The 20,126-nt window shown below is 60.4% G+C and overlaps 1 protein-coding gene and 1 long non-coding RNA gene across 4 annotated transcripts; one reads left to right on the forward strand and one right to left on the reverse strand.

Moving 5' to 3' along the window:
* Positions 1 to 8,051: 8,051 nt before the first annotated feature.
* Positions 8,052 to 11,328, reverse strand: LOC138435379 (uncharacterized). Of its 2 annotated transcripts, none has more exons than XR_011255069.1 (3): positions 11,024 to 11,328; positions 9,632 to 9,698; positions 8,052 to 9,502 (listed from the first exon to the last, which is right to left on the reverse strand). It is a non-coding gene; the product is annotated as an uncharacterized lncRNA (long non-coding RNA). The 2 variants fall into 2 exon arrangements; XR_011255068.1 differs by having other exon boundaries at positions 8,052 to 9,505; positions 11,024 to 11,156.
* On the forward strand, positions 10,849 to 15,040 carry TMEM250 (transmembrane protein 250). 2 transcript variants are annotated; one of them, XM_069579928.1, is made up of 2 exons: positions 10,849 to 10,972; positions 12,749 to 15,040. In XM_069579928.1, exon 2 carries the CDS (start codon positions 12,870 to 12,872, stop codon positions 13,287 to 13,289), a length of 420 nt encoding a protein of 139 aa, XP_069436029.1. In that variant the 5' UTR covers positions 10,849 to 10,972; positions 12,749 to 12,869; the 3' UTR covers positions 13,290 to 15,040. The 2 variants fall into 2 exon arrangements, with proteins under 2 accessions (XP_069436029.1, XP_069436028.1); XM_069579927.1 differs by having other exon boundaries at positions 10,936 to 11,362.
* Positions 15,041 to 20,126: the final 5,086 nt, after the last annotated feature.

Consider the following 20,126-nt stretch of genomic DNA (forward strand, 5'->3'; position numbering starts at 1 on the left):
ACCTGATGACGGCTCATTCTGTTTCAGGAGGAAGGCCGCGGGGGTGGGAGGTTCTCAGCGCTGAAGGTGGGGCTGCTGAGCGAGCCCGCCCACCCCCGCTCCCGCGGATCGGGAGAACCAGGCGTCCCAGGAGCCGGTGGAAAGGGAGAGGCCGCCCCCTAGCGCCGCCGGAGGAGCGCGGTTCTCTGCGGGAGGGAGACACGCCTCCCCCTCTCCCCGCGTCGAGGGAGTGGGTCAGTCCAGGGAGGTCTCTCGGCCGGTCAGAAGAGCGGGTGGGGACCCCGGAGTGGGCAGGTCAGGACGCATAGCTCTCCTCTTGGCTCTGCCTCCGCCCCCCACCTCCGGGTGCCCCCCAACTTGCCCTGCCCCCGGGGTCCTCATGTACAGGGGGATACGAGTTCCTCCTGGGATCAGCGCTCTGTTCACCGCCCCCCACCCCCAAAAAGCCTGGGCTCCAGGTGCTGCTGCCCTCGACTCTCAGCAGCGCATGCCTCCTGTAGCTGACGCCCTAGGGCCTGGGAAAGAGACCCGCAACGAGGAGCGCAAGCGACGCCCGGCGCCGGGATGCGCCAGCGTGCTCCCGGGGCGCGCGGGGTGCGCAGGGGTCCCCGGGGCCCTCCGCGATCAGCGGTGGTGGGCAGGGGTGCCCGGCGCCCTCCGGTCACCCGGCGCCCACGCGGTCTCGGGGAGACCTAGGCCGCCGCCCGAGCGCGCATCCCGGCCCCGGGGCGCTCCCTGCCGGCCGCCGCGCGCACCAGCCCGGCTGAGCCCCGGCAGCAGAGCTGGGGGCACCTCTGCCCCTCCACCCCCGGGGCGGGCCAGGCCTCCTGTGCGGCAGCTCCATCACCCACGCCCTCGGGGCTGAGCTGCCTCACTGCGCAGGCGCGGAGGTGCGCCCCTGCTCTTTTGAGACGCTCACCTGTCCTTGTTCTTACCGGCAGGAGGGTGAGTGTTTGGCAGTATGTTTTCTTTCGCTGCCAGTTATAAAACGATGGTAGACCTCGGTTCACGCACTCTTAGGTCTGTAACAGTGGGTCGCTGCCCTGTAATGAGAGTTGATGCTATGATTGTCTCTATTAAATGAAGGGAACCAGCGCGGGGACCACCAGCCCATAAGGGAAAGGGCCCTTGCCAGCCACTTGCCCTTAACTCCTCCTGGGCGCAGGCAGGGAGGGCCGCGGGAGGCTGTCCCCTCAGACCCAGACCATGGGAGAGGGGAGCCCCGCTGAGTGTGCCCGGCAGCAGCGACGCACAAGGCGAGTGCAGAAGAGCCGGTTTGTGACCACCTTCAGGACCTGCGTCCTGGGCCTGAGACCCTGAGCATTCCCAGGCAGCACGGCTCTCAGGGCCCTTGGACAGGGGGGTGGAGGTGATGGAGGGAGGTGCCCTGGTCCGCCTCAGTGTCAGCCTCCCCTGACGGAGGAGGGTGCTCCATGGGTGCTGAGACCCCAGAGATGCAGCCAGGACAGGAAGTCCCCGAGGGCGCTCTGGGCCCGCCAGTGCCCGGTGAATGGGCTCAGGAGTGTCCCTTCATGGGGGACACTGTTCCTGGGACCCAGGAGCAGTTTCTGGGTGGCGGGGGCAGGAGGGGGCACACAGCTTTTGCTGTTCTTCCCGGAGGGTCAACAGGCCAGTCCCTAGGACCCTTTCACTGCTCACAGCGCCTCCATGCTGGAACGTGAGAGTCCAGGAGAATTGCGTCTCCACGGAGCAGGGACTCCACGAGAACCCTGGCCAGGTGAGCACCACCCAGGCTGGGGCTGCTCTCTCTGCCAGCCAGGAAGCTGGATGGGGCCGGCATCCCCCAGCACAGGCCTGCCTCCAGGGGCAGGTGTTGACGGAAGTTTCTGTCCCTCCCCAGGTTCATTTTAGTTTATTTCCTTGCGCTAAACTCTCAAACCCCAGCAGGGCTGGAGGGTCTAGGACCCTTGACCAGGCTGGAGAGCAGAAAGAAGCTCAGAGTCCCAGTGGAGACAGCTGCAGGAGTGCGCTGGAAACGTCCGGAGGGATATCTGGTGTGATGGGGAGGGACAGGTCAGTTTCAAAGGCATTAACCCGGCAGGGATGCATGCACTCCTCGGTGGACATCCATACAAGGCCACCCACTTGGACTGTGTGAGGGCTGGGACATCAGGCCTGAAGCCCGCCATCCGCACAGGGACAGCCCCCCTGCAGCCTTTTTACTCTTCCCGTGCCTCTTAGGCAAACTCAAGCACTTAGAAATATATGGTTTTTATCCCCTCTGTTTTTCTTTTCCTTTTTATTGTGATAAAATATATACAACACAGGAGAATTCCCTAGCAGTCAAGTGGTTAGGACTCTGAGCTTCCGCTGCAGGGGGAGCCGGTTCAGTCCCTGGTTGGGCAACTAAGATCCCACATGCTCGAAAAACCCCCAAGGAAACCAGGACAAGGACATCCATCGCATAACATAGTTATTAACTGAAAAAAAAAAACCTAGATCCATATGGGATAAGTTAAATTATCAAAAATACATAAATTAAGATAAAAATTTATAATCTTAACCATTTTTTTAAGTGCACAGTTCAATGGTGTTAAGTCCATTCTCATTGTGTTCCACCATCACCACTGTCCATTTCCAGAATTTTCTCAAACTGACACTCTGTCCCTGTTATACACTCACGGCCCCTCTCCTCCCCCAGCCCTGGCCCCGCCACCTACTTCCTGTCTCTGTCAGGTTTGACTCCTTGTGTGTGTGCCTGTGTGCTAAGTCAGTTCAGTCACGTCAGACTCTTTGTGACCCTGTGGACTGTAGCCTGCCAGGCTCCTCGGTCCATGGGACCCTCCAGGCAAGAATCCTGGCGTGGGTTGCCGTGCCTTCCTCCAGAGATCTTTCCAACCCAGGGACCAGTCCCAGTCTCATGACTCCTGCACTGGCAGGCCGATTCTTTGCCGCCTTGCCCTCCCACGAGTGGGATCACACAGACCTTGCCTGCCATGCTGACTCATTCCACTGAGCGCAGTGTTCTCCAGGGTCCCCGTCTTTTGCTGAGTGAGTTCGGTGCCCTATGGGCAGACCATCCAGAATGCACACTGTTCTTTGACCTCAGTGGCCCTCAGTGAATTTCCTGAGACCATCCTGAGCTCAGACACTGTGTTCCAAATAAGTGTCCCCCTCTGCTGTGTCTCAGACCACCACCCTTTGTGCTTCTACGGAAGCCCACTCCTCTGAAGCCCCCAGGACAAGCAGCTTGCAGCTTTCCCCCGAGGCATGGACACTCGGGGCTTTGTGGTAAAGAATCTGGCTGAAATGTAGGAGACTCAGATTCCATCCCTGGGTGGGAAAGATGCTCTGGAGAAGGTAATGGCAACTCCCTCCAGTATTCTGGCCTGGGAAATCCCATGAACAGAGGAGCCTGGCGGGCTTCAGTCCAGCAGGTCGCAGAGTTGGACACTACTGAGTGACTAAATAGCAACAAACATGACCCCATCTCCAGGGCCTGCGTCTGTATCGGCGAGGGCAGGCGAGGCGTGGCAAAGGCAGAGCCTCGGGTGGGGAGCCCCCGCCAGCAGCCCAGAGCCTCGCCCCTCACTCTTCTGCAGCTGCAAAGACAGCAGGGGTCCTGCCACGACAATTGTCAGGGGCCCTAAGAAGTTGGCCAGCATCCGCGCTCCAGCCCAGGGGAAGACGAAATGGATGTGCACCCAGCTTTATGTGCCAGGGTGTCCATCACGGAACTGTGTACGATACCGAAACACTGGGGTCAGTGCCCGTGTCCGGTCAGAGAGGAATGATGAGGTAACTGACAGGATGTCATGTGCTGGAACACGCAGGGCCCCAGATCTGTGCAGAGTGGCCGCTGCCTTGGAACACGTTCCTTACGAAAGGCCAAGTGGGAGAGCTGTTCAGTCACCCTGTCGTGTCTGACTCTTTGCAGCCCCCATGGACGGCAGCATGCCAAGCTTCCTTGTCCTTCATCGTCTCCCAGAGTTGGTGATGCCATCCAGCCATCTCATCCTCTGTCATTCCCTTCTCCTCCTGCCTTCAATCTTTTCCAGCACCAAGGTCTTTTTTTAAGGAGTCAGTTCTTGGCATCGTGTGGCCAAAGTATTGGAGCTTCAGCTTCAGCCTCAGTCCTGCCAATTCACATTCACTCGATTTCCTTTAGGACGGACTGGTAGCAGGATGCAAACCCAGGTACCCAACAGAATCCCACTTTTGAAAAATAAAATACTAGAGCACTTTGCCAGTGGAAAGCAGGTGCCAGGGAACACAGCGTGTCCTCCTGTGTCCCAGGGCAGAGCCAGGCTGGTCCCCAAGAAACCAAGCAGGCTGGTTAAGAGAGGCCCTCTGCCAAAACGTGGGGCTCTGGGGTGAGGCGGGGGTCCCCAGGTGGGGTACCGAGATCCAGGCATCAGTCGAGCTCAGACTGAAGCCCTGAGTGGCCCACTCATCCCTGTTCAGCTCCACAGGTGCACACCAGCCTCCCTCTCTCTCCGTGTTTGTGTGTGCTTTCCTGTCTCATCTGCTAGAATTACACAAGAAGCAGGTGTGGTTCTTGTTGAAACAGACTCACCAGATTTTACAAGAAAGAAACAAAGACCCTCCACAAAGACACGGTCCTCCCTTAAAGCACAAAGCTTTGTGAAGGTCTCCTCGGTGACTTCTCCAGTCCGGATGGTCTTGTTGAATGAGACGGTCTCCCGCAGGGACCAGGAGAAATGGGCACACAGCTCCGTCAGATGGGAAGCAAAGTGATGGGGAGACTGGACGGCCCGGGTCCGCTCCTCACGGCGCGCTTGGCAAGCTCAGCTCCGTGCCTGCCTTGGGTCAGGCCTCGAGCAGAGGACACCTCCTCCCTCTCCAGGCCTTGGCCCAGGGCACGGGTTCACCCCAACCTGACGGCCTGCCGCCACCCTCCCCCACAAAATGGGTAAAACATTTAATTCAAAAATCTTCATTTAATCAAGAATCAGAGGGAGGAATGGGCAGACCCTGAGAGAACCATTCCCAGTCCGTCCCACTTCCCTTTGTTCTAGTAAAGACCAAGAAGGAGCTGGCACCCACACCGATGACGTGAGCGCCAGGGCTTCTGGAGCCAGGCCAGACCAGAGTGGGGCGTGGTTCCTGGTGCTGACTTCCAGGCCCGGCCATCCAGGTGACACACGCGAAGGCCACCACCGCAGCCCCAGGGCAGCAGCTAACAGGGGCACGAGCAGAGGGCCTGGCTGACGGGCTCGGCCCCCAAGATGGGGGTGGGAAAGGCCACCCAGTGGGAGAGGCGGGCCTTGACCTCCCAGTCCTGTCCAGGCTGGCTCTGCCCTGCTCCCCGGGGCGTGCCCGCACAGCCATCCATCACTTCTGGGCCTCTAGATTATTCTGGAGCTGATTAAATTAGCAAATGCAATCACAATCTGAAGCAAGTTAATTGAGAGAATTTATTTGGGCCTGACAGTTTTATGCATGTTTGATGAAGTATTATAAGGTTTATTTTTGATTTTGCATAATTTACCTTTAAATCCTGCACTGGGGGGCCCATCAACCATTAACGACCAAAATAAACCTCTTTTAAGATGCATCTATTTATGATTTATTTCTGAATGCAATATCCTCCAGATTTTTTTGGTGCTGTTGCCAAACTGACAAATATGTTAAAAGTAACATTTTGAGCCATTGCATTCACCCTATAAATCTTCTGGAATGTATACAATTCATTAAAAGTTTTGAACGAAGTACAAGTTAGCATTTATATTGCAACAAGTGACATATAAATGCCTGTGTTTGTCTTCCAGGCCCACCATAAAACATATCCACCCCGCCGGGGCTCCTCCGAGCCAGACAAATCGCCCACGCTCTGGGGGATGATAACTCTGCCACCAATCTTCCCTCCTGTCAGCACAAAACTGTTCAATCAACAGGAGTGTGAGCTGTGTCTTTTGTGAAATTAGCACAGGAGGAAATACAACCTGGGCCGGGGACTGGGGCCGTGGGTGCAGGAAGGGGCCACTGTGAGCGATGACCTTGAACACGCGCCTTCCCTGCCGGCTTATCGGCCTGAGTCTGGGTCTTAGGAGGGCACATCCGTGAGACAGCAAGCATGCTGCCCAGGAGGAAACCAAGGCCAAGACGCAGGGCTGTGTGGTCTCCTCCTTCCCATGGTGAGAGGCTGAGTCCCCCCAGTCTGGGAGCTCAGACCCTGGCAGCACCGCGTGGACTCTGCACCCTGAGGTCCTCACTCACAGCCACCGAGGATGAGACCTCCAGCTCACAGGTGGAGGCTGGACACCTAGGGAGGTTACGTAGATTAGCCCACCCACCGAAGAGCCTGGGGGAGGTGGGCGGGGGTGCTGGACACACTTCTGAAATCAGGGCAAGACTGTCACCGATAAACTATAATCCAGGCGCCGTTCCCGCCTGCCCCCTCGCCACCCCCAAGCCCGTAGCCAGTGTCCAGCTCAATCTGCTTTCCCTCCAATGCCCCTTACCCCTGCACTGGGCACCCAGGGGGGCCAGACTGGAGCTGGGCAGGCTGATGCCCATGGATGTCACTGGGCGATGCCAGGCTGAGGCCACTCCCCCCCACCTGTACCCCAGTTCCGAATGCCCAGTGCAGGGCAGGCATTTCATCAACCAACCAACCGACCAACGCAAGCAGCCCTGGGCCTGTGGTGGGCCAGACACGGGCTACAGGGGGCGGAATGGGGCAAGGGAAGCCTCCCTGCCAGGCACCACCATGCTGAGACCGAGTGGCCAGCTCATGCCAGCCTTGGACTTAGAAGAATGGAGGACAGCCAGCTGGTGGGGGAGTCAGGAGGAGGGGAGGCCAAGGCGGGAGGGGGTCCCTGCGCCCCTCCCCAGCTGCCTCGGAGACACAAGCCAGAGGCACAGGGACAGAGGACTTTGCCCAGTTAGAAACTGGTGGGCCAGAGCCGAAGCAGGCAGGACGGGGCCGCAGCAGCACACGATCTGACTCCACACTGCCCTCTGCAAATGCCGTTCACTGTGTCTGTGGCTCAGTGGTGAAAAAATCTGCCTGCCAATGCAGGAGACGCAGGGTCAATCCCTAGGTCGGGAAGATCCCCTGGAGAAGGGAATGGCAACCCCTTGTATTCTTGCCTGGAGAATCCCATGGACAGAAGAACCTGGTGGGCTACAGTCCATTGGGTCGAAAAGAGTCACACGTAACTGAGGGCACACGCCTGCACACACAAGTCTGTGGTGACCTCCAGGGGCTCAGCTGGCTGTCATGACACACCGGCCAGAGTCCATCTGGAGGAGAGGGGTGTCCTCTCCGGGTTCACGGGATTAAAGGAGGAGTCACATCAGGGATGAGAGATGCCACCCAGATAGGCTGGGATTCCGTAACCAAGGACCAGCAAGGGAGTGAGACCAGTGCCAATCAACAGTGACGTCTGCAGGGATTCTGGAGGAGATGGGCCAGTACGCGTGCCACGTATTAGCCATGGGTGGTGTGGGTGGTGGGTTCACCCAGGTTTGGGAGTCAGGCCTGACTTGGACAAAAAACTCTCTTTCCTCATCTGTAAAAGTGGAGGCAAGACGACTTCCCTTGAAGGCGGTGATGAAGATTTGAAATGACATATATTCGCTCAAACCACTGGGGGATGTGACCAACCTCCCTACCCTGATGCTGTAAAACAGCATCTCTTTCGTTGCGCTCACAGGGCCCAGACAGGGCTTCCCTCCTCTGCACCACCTGGGGGCTCAGCCGGGCAGTCTCAAGTGGATGAGTGACCCAAAGGGCTGCGGTCAAAATCCCCCAGAGAGTCACCCACTCACGAGTCTGATGCCTGCGCGGGGATGCCCCAAGTCTGGGCTCGGCCGAGCCGCCCATCATGGGCTGGTCCGGGGACCCACGTGGACCTGCGTCTCAGGGCGCCATGACTGGGGCTTCCAAGAGCATTTCCGAGGCTGAGGACGAGGCTGCACGGCCCTGGACTCACACAGTGTCACTTGACCTCAGGATCTATTCACTAAGGCAGCCCAGAGCCAAGGGGAGGGAATTCATCTACTCCGACTCTTTTTTTTTTTTGGTGGTGGTGGTTTTTAGTTTTACTCCCTTGCGCACAAAATCATTTTCATACATTCTTTTCTTTTAATATTCTTTTTTAAAATACTCTCTTCCATGATGATTCATCATCGGATACTGACTACAGTTCTCCGTCCTGTACAGGAGGACCTTGCTGTCTAGCCACTCTCTATTGGAGCGTCCATCTGCTGGCCCCAAGCCCCGCTCCGGCCGTCTCCCAACACCCTCCCCCTTGGCAACCGCCAGCCTGTTCCCTGTGCTGCTGAGTCCGCTCCTGTTTCACAGACAGGTTCGCTTGTGCCGTATTTCAGCGTCCACATCTTCTGGTACTTGTCTTTCTCTGTCTGACCTTCAGTGTGATCATCTCTAGGTCCATCCACGTTGCTGCAAAGGGCATGTCGTTCTTTTTTGTGGCCGAGTATATATACACCACGTTTTCCGTATCCATTCCTCTGTCGATGGGCGTTTAGTTGTTTCCATGTCTCAGCTACTGTGAGTAGGGCTGCTATGAACACTGGCATGCAGGTATCTTTTTGAATTAAGAGTTTTCTCTGCCCATATGCCCAGGAGTGGCATTGCTGGGTCACATGTAAGTCCGTCTCTTGATGGCGAGGTGACTGTAGGACCGCTCACAAGGACTAAGCAATCGCTGAAGGCTAACACGCCTGACTACGCTGTTGAGACCCTCGTGAGGATTAAACCCACCGTCACAGGGTGGGAGGTCACACCAGCCCTGCCTGAGGACTGGACAGTTGGAACATGACTGCAGAGAGGTCAGTCCCTCCCCACACCCAAACCTGCAGGGCAGCCTGATGTCAGGAGTCACTCAGCCTCTACTGTCCTGGGTGGCAAAGAGTCATTCCATGTCTGGCCCCTGAAGTGACCGGATCCTTGCTCCCCAGCAAGCACAGGGACAGTGGAGGGTGGGGGTGGCTAAGACCGTTCCAACCTGACGGTCTGCCCGTTTACCATTCTCTGTGAGCCGTGTAATAAATGCTTGTTTAAAGCAGGGGCGAACTAGGTTTTTGCAAAGGCAGAGAGTAGAGGGTTTGCGGGCTAATGGGCCTCTGCAGCAGAGGCTACTCAGCTCCACAGACAACTGGGACCCGTGGTGCCCTGGTTTACGGCTCAAAGCACCGATGGACTCAGGCCCTTCTTGGACCCTTCACTCGTCTCAGGCTTGGCTCTGGGACACCTCGTGCACTGTTCCAGCAGGTGGCGCCCAGCCACCGCCCACATCACAGATGTCCTCCTGACGTGGGGGCGGGGGAGCAGGGAGAGAGGGGTGCCTGCGAGGAAGGCAACATGAGGGAGCCCCCGCTGGACAGCCCCCCCCACCCCTGCCAGGGGCAGCCTGCAAAAAATCGCAGCACACGCCTGGGGTCTCCCCCTGCCCTGCCACTGAGCTGGCCCCGAGGACACAGCCTCATCTTCGTCCTTGTGGCTCTGGAACTGGCGGTGGTCAGGCTGCAGATACGGTGGCTTCCAGCCTGTCTACTGAATGAAACAACAGAACATAGCAGAGCATGTGGTCAGGAGAAGTGCAGTCTGTGAAGCTTCTGGAGTTGTTTAATCGTGTGCATGTATGGACTAGATCACGGTGTAGACAGACATCTATCTTACCGTGCAGCCTGTGGTAAGGAAACTGAGCCAGTGGGAGAGGCCGATCCATCAACCGATCTTTGAGCTTCTGAGGTGGAGAAAGGGTATGGTTGAGATTAGTCAGAACCACTAACTCCCACCAAGGCGGGGGCGGCCAGGGAAGGGATGGCACACAGTTGGAGGCAGTCTCCTGGAGGTGGGCATAGTGACTGGGGTTTTAAAGGGTGACTAGGAGCTCACTGGGTGGAGGAGAGGCAGAGGGACAGAAAAAGCTAGTACGAAGGGATAGGGACGGGAGCAATGGGGCCTCCTCACAGGGCTGAGGAGGGGGCCTGGGTAGGGCGTCTTCAAGGGACAGGGCTGGACCCAGATCTGGGGAAGAAAACCAGCACCCTCGGTTAGGGTACAAAGCAGGGATCAGCTGCAGAGGCCCAGCCACAGAGAAGATGCAGTTTAAGAATCCCTTCTTACAATACCCTTCTTCTCTCCCATCCTCTCCTGTGGCCCCCTGACCTGATCTGGGCCCCTTCCTCCTCTCTCCACCATGACGCGGTCAGACTCTCCTCACCAGCAGAGCGGCAGCTACAGGGATAGAACCACCATGTGTGTCCCCAAGCACCGTGCTCCACCCCTAGGACAGGGCCGGGCGAGGGCTGGTTGGGGTCAGGACGTGCACGCCTGGCGCTGGCAGGTAGGGGCTCCAGCCCTGGGGCGTCTGCCAAGGGGAGGTGAACACCCAACTGTCTTCTGTAAAGGATGCCCGAGGAACTAGCCTCTACTAGAGCAACCGATGGGAAAAACAACGACCAAGTCCAGGACCCCAGGCACTGGGGGTGCAACGAGCTTCTTCCACGTGTGGAGACAGATTCTCCATACCCGACAGAACTCAGGTAGGTGGAACTTGCCAATTACATCCAAGGAGCGTTAAGTTTCCCCTATCCTGACCTCGACCGGATTAAAATACTTAAACACGTCTACACCGACATTCTCTCTCCCAGGGCTCTGTGGTTCCCTACATGGGATCTTGACATCTGCGGGTGGTGTCAACCAGTCCGTCCTGACTCCCTACATTTGGGGACCTTGGGTGGTGTCCCCAATCCGCTCCAGACTCGCCGGACGGCAGACACGCAGGGCCGGGGCCAACACCAGCAGCACCACGACTCAGGCGTCTTTACAGACCGCAGGGCCATCACTGAGCCAAGCGCACGCGCCTGCGTACTGCCCACAGCCTGGGGCACAGAGGCGCATGCGCAGAGGAGCTGCCTGGAGGCGGTGGGGACGCCGTTGGGCAGATCCTCTATCTGCGCCTGCGCAGGACGGGCCGAGGCGCCGACCGGGTACCTGGGGCGGTGTTGTCCGGGGGTACGTCACGGGCCGCGCGCCGGGCGCGTACGCACGCACGCACGCACTTACGCTCGGAGGGCAAGCGCCGAGTTCCGGGCGCTCCGGGTCTACGCCGAAAAGGGGGAAGGGAGGCGCTGTCCGTTTCGGCGCGGGCGGAGGGTGGGTGGGGGGGTGTGTGTGTGAGGAAAGTCCTACGGTGGCCGCAGAGGGACGGCGCTACGGCTCCCACGCTGGGCCAAACGCCGCCGGCCGCCGGGCGCGGGAGACCCTGTCCCTTCGGGGCGGCCCCGGGCCGGGACGCTTGAGGGTCCGGGCTGCGCCGTCGGCACCATGCGGCCGCCCTGCTCCTGGAGTCCCGAGGGACAGGGGGCCGCGCGGCTCGGGACGCCGGCGCGGAGAGGGCAGCCGGTGAGCAGGCGGGGGTGCCCGGGCAGGGCGGGGCGGGGCGGGGCGGGGCGGGGCGGGGGCGGCTCCCAGGGGCGCCACGGGTTGGCCCTGCTTCTGGGGGTCGAGGGCCTAGCACTGAGCCGGCGGGGGTTGGGGGAGCGCGTGGGTGTCGCCCCGGCCCCCCACCTGGAAGCCCGTGGCGCAGACCCTTTGCCCGCGGCGAGGTGGGCAACGGGAGGATGGCTAGCAGCCCACCCCTGGCTGCGACCCCGCAGGAGCACCAATGTCTAAGTGCCATCAGATGCTGTCAGACCTGGTTCTGGCCGCAGCCTGCGGGCAGGGCTGGGCCTATGAGCAGGGAAGGGTGGACGCGGCCGGCCTCCCCTTTCCTCTCGCTCTGGCCACAGCAGCACGTGGGCGGCCAGAGTGAGAGCTAGCAAGCACCAGCCCCTCTGCAGGCCCCCAGGCTGCACGCCACGTGACGGGAGGCTGATGCCCTAGGCAGCGCCTCTCCTGGGCCTGTCGTCAACTTTGCCGCTCCGATTTTACGCATCCTGTACTTCCAGTTCTGTTTTCCATCCACGACCCAGGCACAGCTATAAACGGCAGTTGCTAGGCAAAGCCAGAGGGCCACTTGGTATTTTCTCCTCTCCGGTGGTCCAGTCCCATGACCTGCGATGACACCACTGGGCAGCCCTGGGCTCCCATCTCCTCCTCTGCCAGGCATGGGCAGCCTTTGCCCAGTAATGCTTGCTTCCTTCAGCACCCCTGGAAGCCCAGTGCTGCTGGCATCCCCATGGTGCAGAGCAGGAATAGTCTCTCAGAGGGTGAGGTGACCTGCCTAAGGTTACCCTCCTGGTGAAGGACAGCACCGGGGTTCAGGCGCCGTCGGGGGAGCCCAGAACCCTGCGCCAGCTGCCTGATCCCCAGCACTTGGCCTGTCAAGTTGCTAAAGAGAGTGACCCAGTCAGCTCAGTGGGCACTCTCTCCCTCTTCCTGTCCTGTGCTGGTTGCCACCCAGGGGCTTATTCTCCCTGGATAAAGCAGCCACAGAAGTGAAGGCAGCCTTGGGCATCCCAGTTAAAAGCCGGGCTGAGTCCACTGCAGGGGACTCTCCAAGCCTCTGGGGAGGGGGAGATTAGCCGGGGTTTCTCTTGGCCCTTTCTGTCCTTTTAGCATTGACTGCACTGGGGGGTGGGGGGTGGGGGGTCTGCGCCCTCTGTCCTGACCCTTCTTCCTGGTGTCACTGATGGAATTTTGCTTCCCACGTGATTGTGGGTCCCTTCGGAGTGTCCTCAGCCTTTTGAAAACGATAACTCAGTGGCTCTCCAGTCTCCGTCTCCTGGCAGCCCTAGGCTGGTGGTGTCCTGGCTGACCCGGCTCCCCTTCGTGTCCCTCTCCCTGCAGGCCCCAGCCTCCCCCGGTGCTCAGCCTCGGCCGCCCAGGCCCAGGCTCCCACGACGCCTATGCTGACCGCCGCCGGGACTCTGCCACCGCCGCGAGCTAGCGCCGCCGCCGCCCGGACCCGATGCCGGTCATGCCCATCCCCCGGCGGGTGCGCTCCTTCCACGGCCCGCACACCACCTGCTTGCACGCCGCCTGCGGCCCCGCCCGCGCCTCCCGCCCGGCCCGCACCAAGTACAACAACTTCGACGTGTACGTCCGGGCGCGCTGGCTCTACGGCTTCATCCGCTTCCTGCTGTACTTCAGCTGCAGCCTCTTCACGGCCGCGCTGTGGGGCGCGCTGGCCGCCCTCTTCTGCCTGCAGTATCTGGGCGTCCGTGTCCTGCTGCGCTTCCAGCTCAAGCTGTCGGCGCTGCTGCTGCTGCTGGGCCGCCGGCGCGTGGACTTCCGCCTCCTCAACGAGCTGCTGGTCTACGGTATCCACGTGACCATGCTGCTGGTCGGGGGCCTGGGCTGGTGCTTCATGGTCTTCGTGGACATGTGAGGGTGCTGCGGGCTCCTCTGGGGGCGGCTGATGGCGACCTGGCTGTAGCTGCGCCTGCGAGGGGTGCTCTTCTTGCCGGGATCGGTCAGGGCCCCTTCTGCCCCATCCCAGAGGAGCTACCTCCGGACTGGAAAGAGCGGAGACTTTTCTGTGAAGGGGACGCTGGCGCCCTCGCTCCTGCTGGTCTTTGCTTCAGCCCTTCTCTGTGTGCTTTCGGTGCAACATCCCCCGGGCCACCTGCTTGTGGTTCCACCTGCACTTCCCCAGCAATTACAGAGGGGACCCATCGGTCCAGTCTGTACTTGGAGAGCCCGCGTCCCTGTCCCTCTCCAGGACACCAGCATCATCAGTGTTGGTGTGAGAGGCCCCTGGGAAGGGTGTGGTATGCTGGTGCAGACCTGGAGGGGGCTTCTCCCAGCTGCCCTGTCCCCTCCTGTGCACCCCCAGCCCCTGCGCCAGCCTTAGGGAAGCGTCAGGCTCCACCAGCTGACGCCCCGCACTGCCACCAAGCTCTTCACTCCACCCTGGGCCACCAAGTGCTGGCTCAACCCACAGACTGTCCTCCATATGTTACCCTGTGAGGTGTCCTGAGTTCCAGACCGGGCTTCCGTGTCACCTGGGTTCACTTGGCAGGTTGCTAGATCAGGAGGGGGCGTGCTGGTTCCAGGGCACGCCTGTCTTCCTCCTGGGCAGGTCTGCTGAGAATGTTGGCCAGATGACATCTCTTCAAGTGTGACTTTCTGAGGCGGGCACCTCAGTGTATTTCTGGCTTTGGGGGCTTTGGGGGTGGGGGTGGGGGTTTCAGCCTCTTCCCTGGAGAGAGCGTCCAGGATTGAGGCGTGTGTGTCGCGAGCAGGTGTCAGGTGGCCCGAGTGCTGCGTGTAAGAAACACCTCTTGCAGTCATGGGCACACCAGGCTGGGCCGCCAGGTGAGGGACTCGGTGGCCCTTGCTCCTGCCTCGGCAGCTGTTAGAGCAGCTGGGAGTGCAGAGCAAGAGTGAATGTGGGCCAGGAAGGAACCAGTGGGCCAGGGCGGTTCCGATTGCAGAGAGAACATACCAAAGGGCTCAAGCCTTGCCCCTCCCCTCCCCCGCCTCCATCAGATGAGGTCAGGGTGGCCTTGGGCCTCGTAGGCAGGCGAGGGGCACTCTGATTCAGCTGGGACAACAGCCAGAGGCAGGACTTAGGGCTTCAGACGGGCGACTTGCAGGCTCAAGCTGCTCCACCCCAAGTTGTCCCACAGCCCCAGGCACGGGCAGTGGCCCCTTCAGCCCGGTCTGTCCAGGCTGCCTAGTGGCCAGGGGGGCTGTCAGGGCAGTTGTGTGCCGCTGGAAGAAAAACCCAAATCAGGTAAAGAAAGCAAAAAATAACTTGGCTGCAAGCCATGCTTTTTTATCTGTAGCCAGCTTCTGTCAGGCGATTGTCCACTCAAGGTCAGCGGTGGGCTCTTTGGAGGGAGTGGGGAGCGAGTCTGTCCGAATTACCTGGACGGCAGGCGAGGACCCGATCAGCGTGGACCCCGCTTCTCAGCGCTGCAGAGAATCTTTTGCACTAAGTCATGCTGTTTCCTGAAAGCTTTGTTTTGTGTCAGTTGACTCCTGTTACTCTGAGGCCCCCCCTCCCCAGGTGGGCGAGTGCCCGTGGGGCTGGGGGGGTCACAGTGGTGCGGACACGCTGCTTGGTGTCCTCAGTGCCTGTGAAATTCTTTATGAAATGAGCCACCTGCATTAAACTTATTTTTTTAACATGTTGATGGCGTGACTGTTTAAGGCTCAAAAGGTTTATACCTTTTTGTAGAGGATATAACAAGCCAGAAACACCACAGATGCCGTTTTTTTTCGTAAGTACAGTGGGAAGCTTTTAAAAGCGGCCATTACCAAGCTGGAGAAGGAGTCACTGCTGGGCCGTGGTGGGCCCTCTGTGCCCGGAGGCCAGGGGTTCCACTGCTGGCACTTGTCCTTGGGGTTTGGCAGGGGTGGCCACGAGACTTGGTCAGTACTGGGCGAGGAGAGCCGGTGAGGCTGAATTCACGAACCAAGTGCATACAGTCCTTATAAGACAGGATGTGCCCTCTCAGGCCGGAATGGCCGTGTGCATGCAGGGTGCACCCAGTTTCAGAGAAGACACCTGCAGGAGAAATGCTGGCGGAAAACCCAAGGTACCGTTCTTGTTTAGCCAAAAAACAATTGGAAAAATGAAACGCACGTTCTTATCTATTGGGTGAAGGCTTCCCTGACTCCCGTGATGAGGAGGGTCATGTCCTCTCCTGCAGCTGAGGTGGCCGGAAAGCGCCCCGGAAGGGGAGCTGCAGGTCTGCAACAGGGCGGCCTCGCTGCTGACCCTGGAATTGTGTGGGGCTTGATGTATCAGTGGAAACCAACCCGAGTCCTATAGGGGTTTAACTGCTTCTGATGGCAGAGTCGGTAGACTCTTCACAGAAGCCTTGGCCCTCAAAACCTAACAGAGGACCCTCGGGAGGTGCGGTTTGTTGGATACAGCCTGGCTGAGGCTCGGGTGGGGCGATGCTCTCCGGCCAGGAGGGAGAACCCTCTTGGGCATGCCAGCTTCACGGGGAGCCAGTGCCAGTGGGCAGCACCGTCCCAGGTTCGTCCTCACCACACCCGAGCCTTGGGGAGGCCCACCTTCCGTGGCTTCCACAGGCCGCCGGGCCTGGCCTCCCTCCCTGCTTTCTGGGCAAGTTGGCGTGTTGGTGGTGGAGACGGTGGGCCTTGATTGTGGGAATCAGGGAGGCCTGAGGGGAGCAGGCAGGCACAGTGACCATGAAGAAGGAAGCTGGCCAGGGGAGGGGAGGAGCAGTGCCCGAGGGCGAGCTGGGGAGGGGCGGGGGCTGGGGGCGAGGCCTCCCAGGCAGCGGTCGGCGCCCAAGCGTGGGAGACTCCGGACACTGGGGGCCTGTGGCCTGCGAAGAGAGGGCAGTCAGATTCCGGGGCGGTGATCCCTGGGCAGGGAGGGCAGCAGGTCAAGGCTGGGGCAGAAGCCGGGGGAGGCGCTCCCCTGGAACACAGAGCAGGGCCTGAGGGCTGGGTGGTGGCCTCCCTGGCCAGGTGCTGGGGCTCCCTTGGCTGGCCACCCACGGAGCCCTCCCTCCGGGGAGTACCCCGGCCTGCAGGGTGGGAGGGGCTGCCCATGGGAAGTGAGGCAACCAAAGAGAGGGGTCATGTCATGAAGGGAATTTCTAGAAACCAGAGGTTTATCTGAGGAAGTCAGCCCCCAGGTAAGGGGGCGGACAAGGCGCCCTCAGAGATGCCCTCTTGGCTCCGGAGTCGCTTCTGGCGGCCCCGGGAGGGAGACCACACTCAGACCCTCGTGTCCTCCCACCGCCCTGACCTCCTGAGCGCACAGCCCATGGGGAGGGACGCAGCCCCCGCCGGGAGGGTGGCTGGGGCAGGCGGCCGCCCCCCGCCCCGCCGTCCTGCTCTGGAGGAGCGTGCCCCCACTGTGGTGGTGGCGGAGGGAGGGCGGTCTACTGGGACGCCCGCGGGTATTGACGTCCGCTGACCTTGAGAGTCCCTGTCCCCTCCGGCGCCTGATTGGCAGAGGGAGGCCTGCTCGGTGCTGACTCAGCGCTTCCTTCCCGCCGCTCAGGCCGGCGGTCCTCTCCCTTCTCCCTTTTTGGTGTTGTTTGGAAAGGGCCTGTCTTCCGGGAAGGCCCTTCCTCTCATTCCCACCCCACCCGCCCCCGCCGCCCCTCCAGGCCTGGCTCCTGCAGGAGCCATTTTCGAGAAAATCCCCAGCCATCTGACAGCTCCCCCAAACCTCACTAGCATCCCTGCCCGGGTGGGGACGCAACCACGCGGGGGCAGCTGACTCAGCACCCGTGGGCCTGCCCCTCCCCCAGCCCCGCCGGGCAGCGTGCCCAGGCAGGCTGGCAGCTGTGTCACATGGGGCCTCCGGCAGGGTTGCTGTGGCTCTCGCTGTGTGGCCCGCACTGCGCCTGAGGGGGTGGCAGACGGATGCCGGGAGGGCCTGAGCAGGCGGGTTGCCAGGCACCCCTAGTCCAGGCACGTCCACGGCCCAAGGCAGAAGAGGAGGGTGCTCAGGCACCGCCACCACGGCCCCAGAGTCAGCTCGTCCTCCTAAGCCAAGAAATGGCGAGTGCACTTCCCCGGCCACAGGCAAGCTCACAGGAGTACCAGTTGGGCAGAGCTCTCCCACCCCGGCTGGCCCAATTGTGGGCACCTGCCACCCTGGCCCTGGTGACCCAGAGCCCTGGGGCAGGCACAAGCTGAAAGGGGCGGGTGCTGCCACCTGTGGGGACTGGCCCCGGGCCAGAGTGGGGCAGGGCTTAAGCCAGGACCCCCAAGGGCCCGGAGTGCCAGGCGGCCTGGCTAGATGCTAGGGCAGGCAGGTGTTGCTCTGTGGGCCCCAAAAGTGACGCCAAAGATGCCGGGCCTTCCTCAGTATCCTCAGTACAGAGAGGGCCATGAATGCAGGGCGAGCATCCTGGGAAGAGGGGATGCGAGGCCTGAAGGGCCATGTGGTCAGAGTGGGAGGGGTCTGGGGCAGCCCCCACCTGTTGCCCTCTCTGGACCCTGTACTTCTGTGCTACCTGCCTGCCTGCAGTTGGTCGGTGGGTCGATTAGACACCGTCTTCAGACAAAAGCCCTGGAGGCTGATGCAAGTGTCGGCGAGGCCCAGGCCACGTCCCCATCAGCGCGTGTGACCCCCGTTCACACAGGAGAACCCGAAGCGGCTCCATTCTGCTTTCTCGGAATATTAACGACTAGCCCTGGCTGAAATGCCACATGAATATTCATAGAGAATCAATGGTCCAGCAGAGGTGGCCAGGGGAGGGGATGGTGACATCGGCCCGGAGCCCAGGAGGCCAGGGCAGGGCTACCGAGCAGAGTTGGCTGTCCTGCTGTGGCGGCCCCCTCCCCAGGCAGCAAGCGGTGACCTTCCTGCCCTCACTGAGCTCAGGAGCCCGACACCAGCTGTCTGAGGCCGAGATGGTGAGACGGATGGTCTGGCCCAGGGCCGGGTGTAGCCAGGTGTGTGGGAGCCCCCCAATACAACCTGGGGCCCCTGCTGGTAGGAATGGTGCTGCTCACCCTGACCACCGGCTGCCCCTGTGAATGGGGCTCACGTTGTGACTAGAGAACGGGTTTCCAGATCTTTCCAGCAGCCCCCAGCACCCTCTCCCCTCTCTTTGCTGTGCTGCCCCCTGGGCTGGTGGCACTGGGTGTCTCTCTGACCTGGAGGATCCCTGCCCCCTCTGCCCACTGCCCAGCCCTCGGCTCCTCCAGGCCTACACTGCTGCCCGATGCCCACCTGTGGACTTTGCTTTCCAGAACTAAGGGGGCCTCTGCTGCCTGTGGGGAGGGTGGTGGGCAGCTGCTCTTTGATGATATGCCCCTAGGTTTTAGGTGTGAATTCATCGTTTACAACACTGTGACATAATGGGAACATGAATTATTTGTATGCTTTTCAAATTGTACTTCCATGACCCTGTTTCCCCGGCTCCGTGCATGAAAGTGCCCCAACGAACACGATTATCCTCCCTAATCCACACCCTGAGGCTGACTCAGCCTGCGCTGGACACCCACCGGTGTCCCGAGCGGACGGGTCACTGAGGAGCATTTCAGAGCGGCTGCAGCCCTGTGTGACCCCCCCACCCCTCCCCCTTGCCATGCGGCTGACCGGCACACGCCTGTGTGTGCACATGTGCACGCTATGCAGACGTGTGCATACCAGTGTCCTCGGTTTGGAGCAGGGGCAGCTCCAAGCTGGGAGGCAAGCGTCCCGGCTCCGTTTGCCTTTCCGGCTTCCTCTGGCCGCTGTCTTCAGAGCTGGTTCGCGTGGGGATGGGTCTTATTCCTGACCCTGTGCTGGGAGGAGGGGTCACTTCTCTCTACCACTAGCTCCTCCTGCGAGAGAGGGGAGAGGAAATGGGTGGGGGGCAGTCTGGACTCACTACCCAGAGTGGATGGGTCTGCTGGACACAGCTCCTCCCAGGGGCTGGGAGGGGTGCTGGGGAGTGCAGCTCAAGGCCAGCATTTCCTTCTGGGTGGGGGCTGCAGGGAGGAGGGCGCAGCGGGCTCCAGTGGCCCTTGCAACCCAGAGGGACCAGGTCCCCTGCTCCAGGAAGCTGCTGGCAACCGGGGCGACAGCTGCAGGGCCTGCCTGGGGGCAGATCAGCCGCCCTGGTCTTGACCTCAGGGACACGACCTGAGGGAACAACCTCTAGAAGGACCTTCTCGAGACCTGGCCCTCTGTCGAATGATGAGCGAGAGAAGGAACAGGACTGCCCTATCTCAGCCCTTTCGAGACAGAACATCACAGATCTGGTGGCCCATAAACAGCAAACATCTGCGTCTCCCGAAAAGTGAAAGTGCTAGTCACTTAGTCGTGTCCGACTCTGTGTGACCCTGTGGGCTGTAGCCCGCCAGGCTCCTCTGTTCATGGGATTTTCTAGGCAAGAATACTGGAGTGGGTAGCTATTCCCTTCTCCAGGGGATCTTCCTGTCTGTTTCTCCTAGTTGGGGCTGGAAGTCCAAGGTCTCGGGGCCAGCAGAGTGGGTATCTGGCAAGGGCAGCTTCCAGGATCCCAGACACCATGGAAAGGGTGGAAAGGGCATGAGGTCTCTGGGTCTTTGTCTATAATCCCATTTTTGAGGGTGGGGCTCCCCAAAGCCCCACCTCCTAATACCTTCTCCTGGAGTCCAGGATTTAACATGTAAACCGGGGGACAGGCACACACTCACCAGAGACGCCCCATGTCCCTGGGGCTGGCACTCAGTAGCCCCTCCTCCTTCTTAATGACTGTGTCCAGGGTCACTCAAGGCCTCCGTCCGCTGGGTCTCAGGGTCGGGAGGT

The sequence above is a fragment of the Ovis canadensis genome, chromosome 3, assembly GCF_042477335.2.
Source record: "Ovis canadensis isolate MfBH-ARS-UI-01 breed Bighorn chromosome 3, ARS-UI_OviCan_v2, whole genome shotgun sequence".
Taxonomy (NCBI): Eukaryota; Metazoa; Chordata; class Mammalia; order Artiodactyla; family Bovidae; genus Ovis; species Ovis canadensis.

Bases quoted from the DNA above. Each gene is read 5' to 3' on its own strand.
- TMEM250 (XM_069579928.1), top strand. From the start codon at position 12,870: ATGCCGGTCATGCCCATCCCCCGGCGGGTGCGCTCCTTCCACGGCCCG.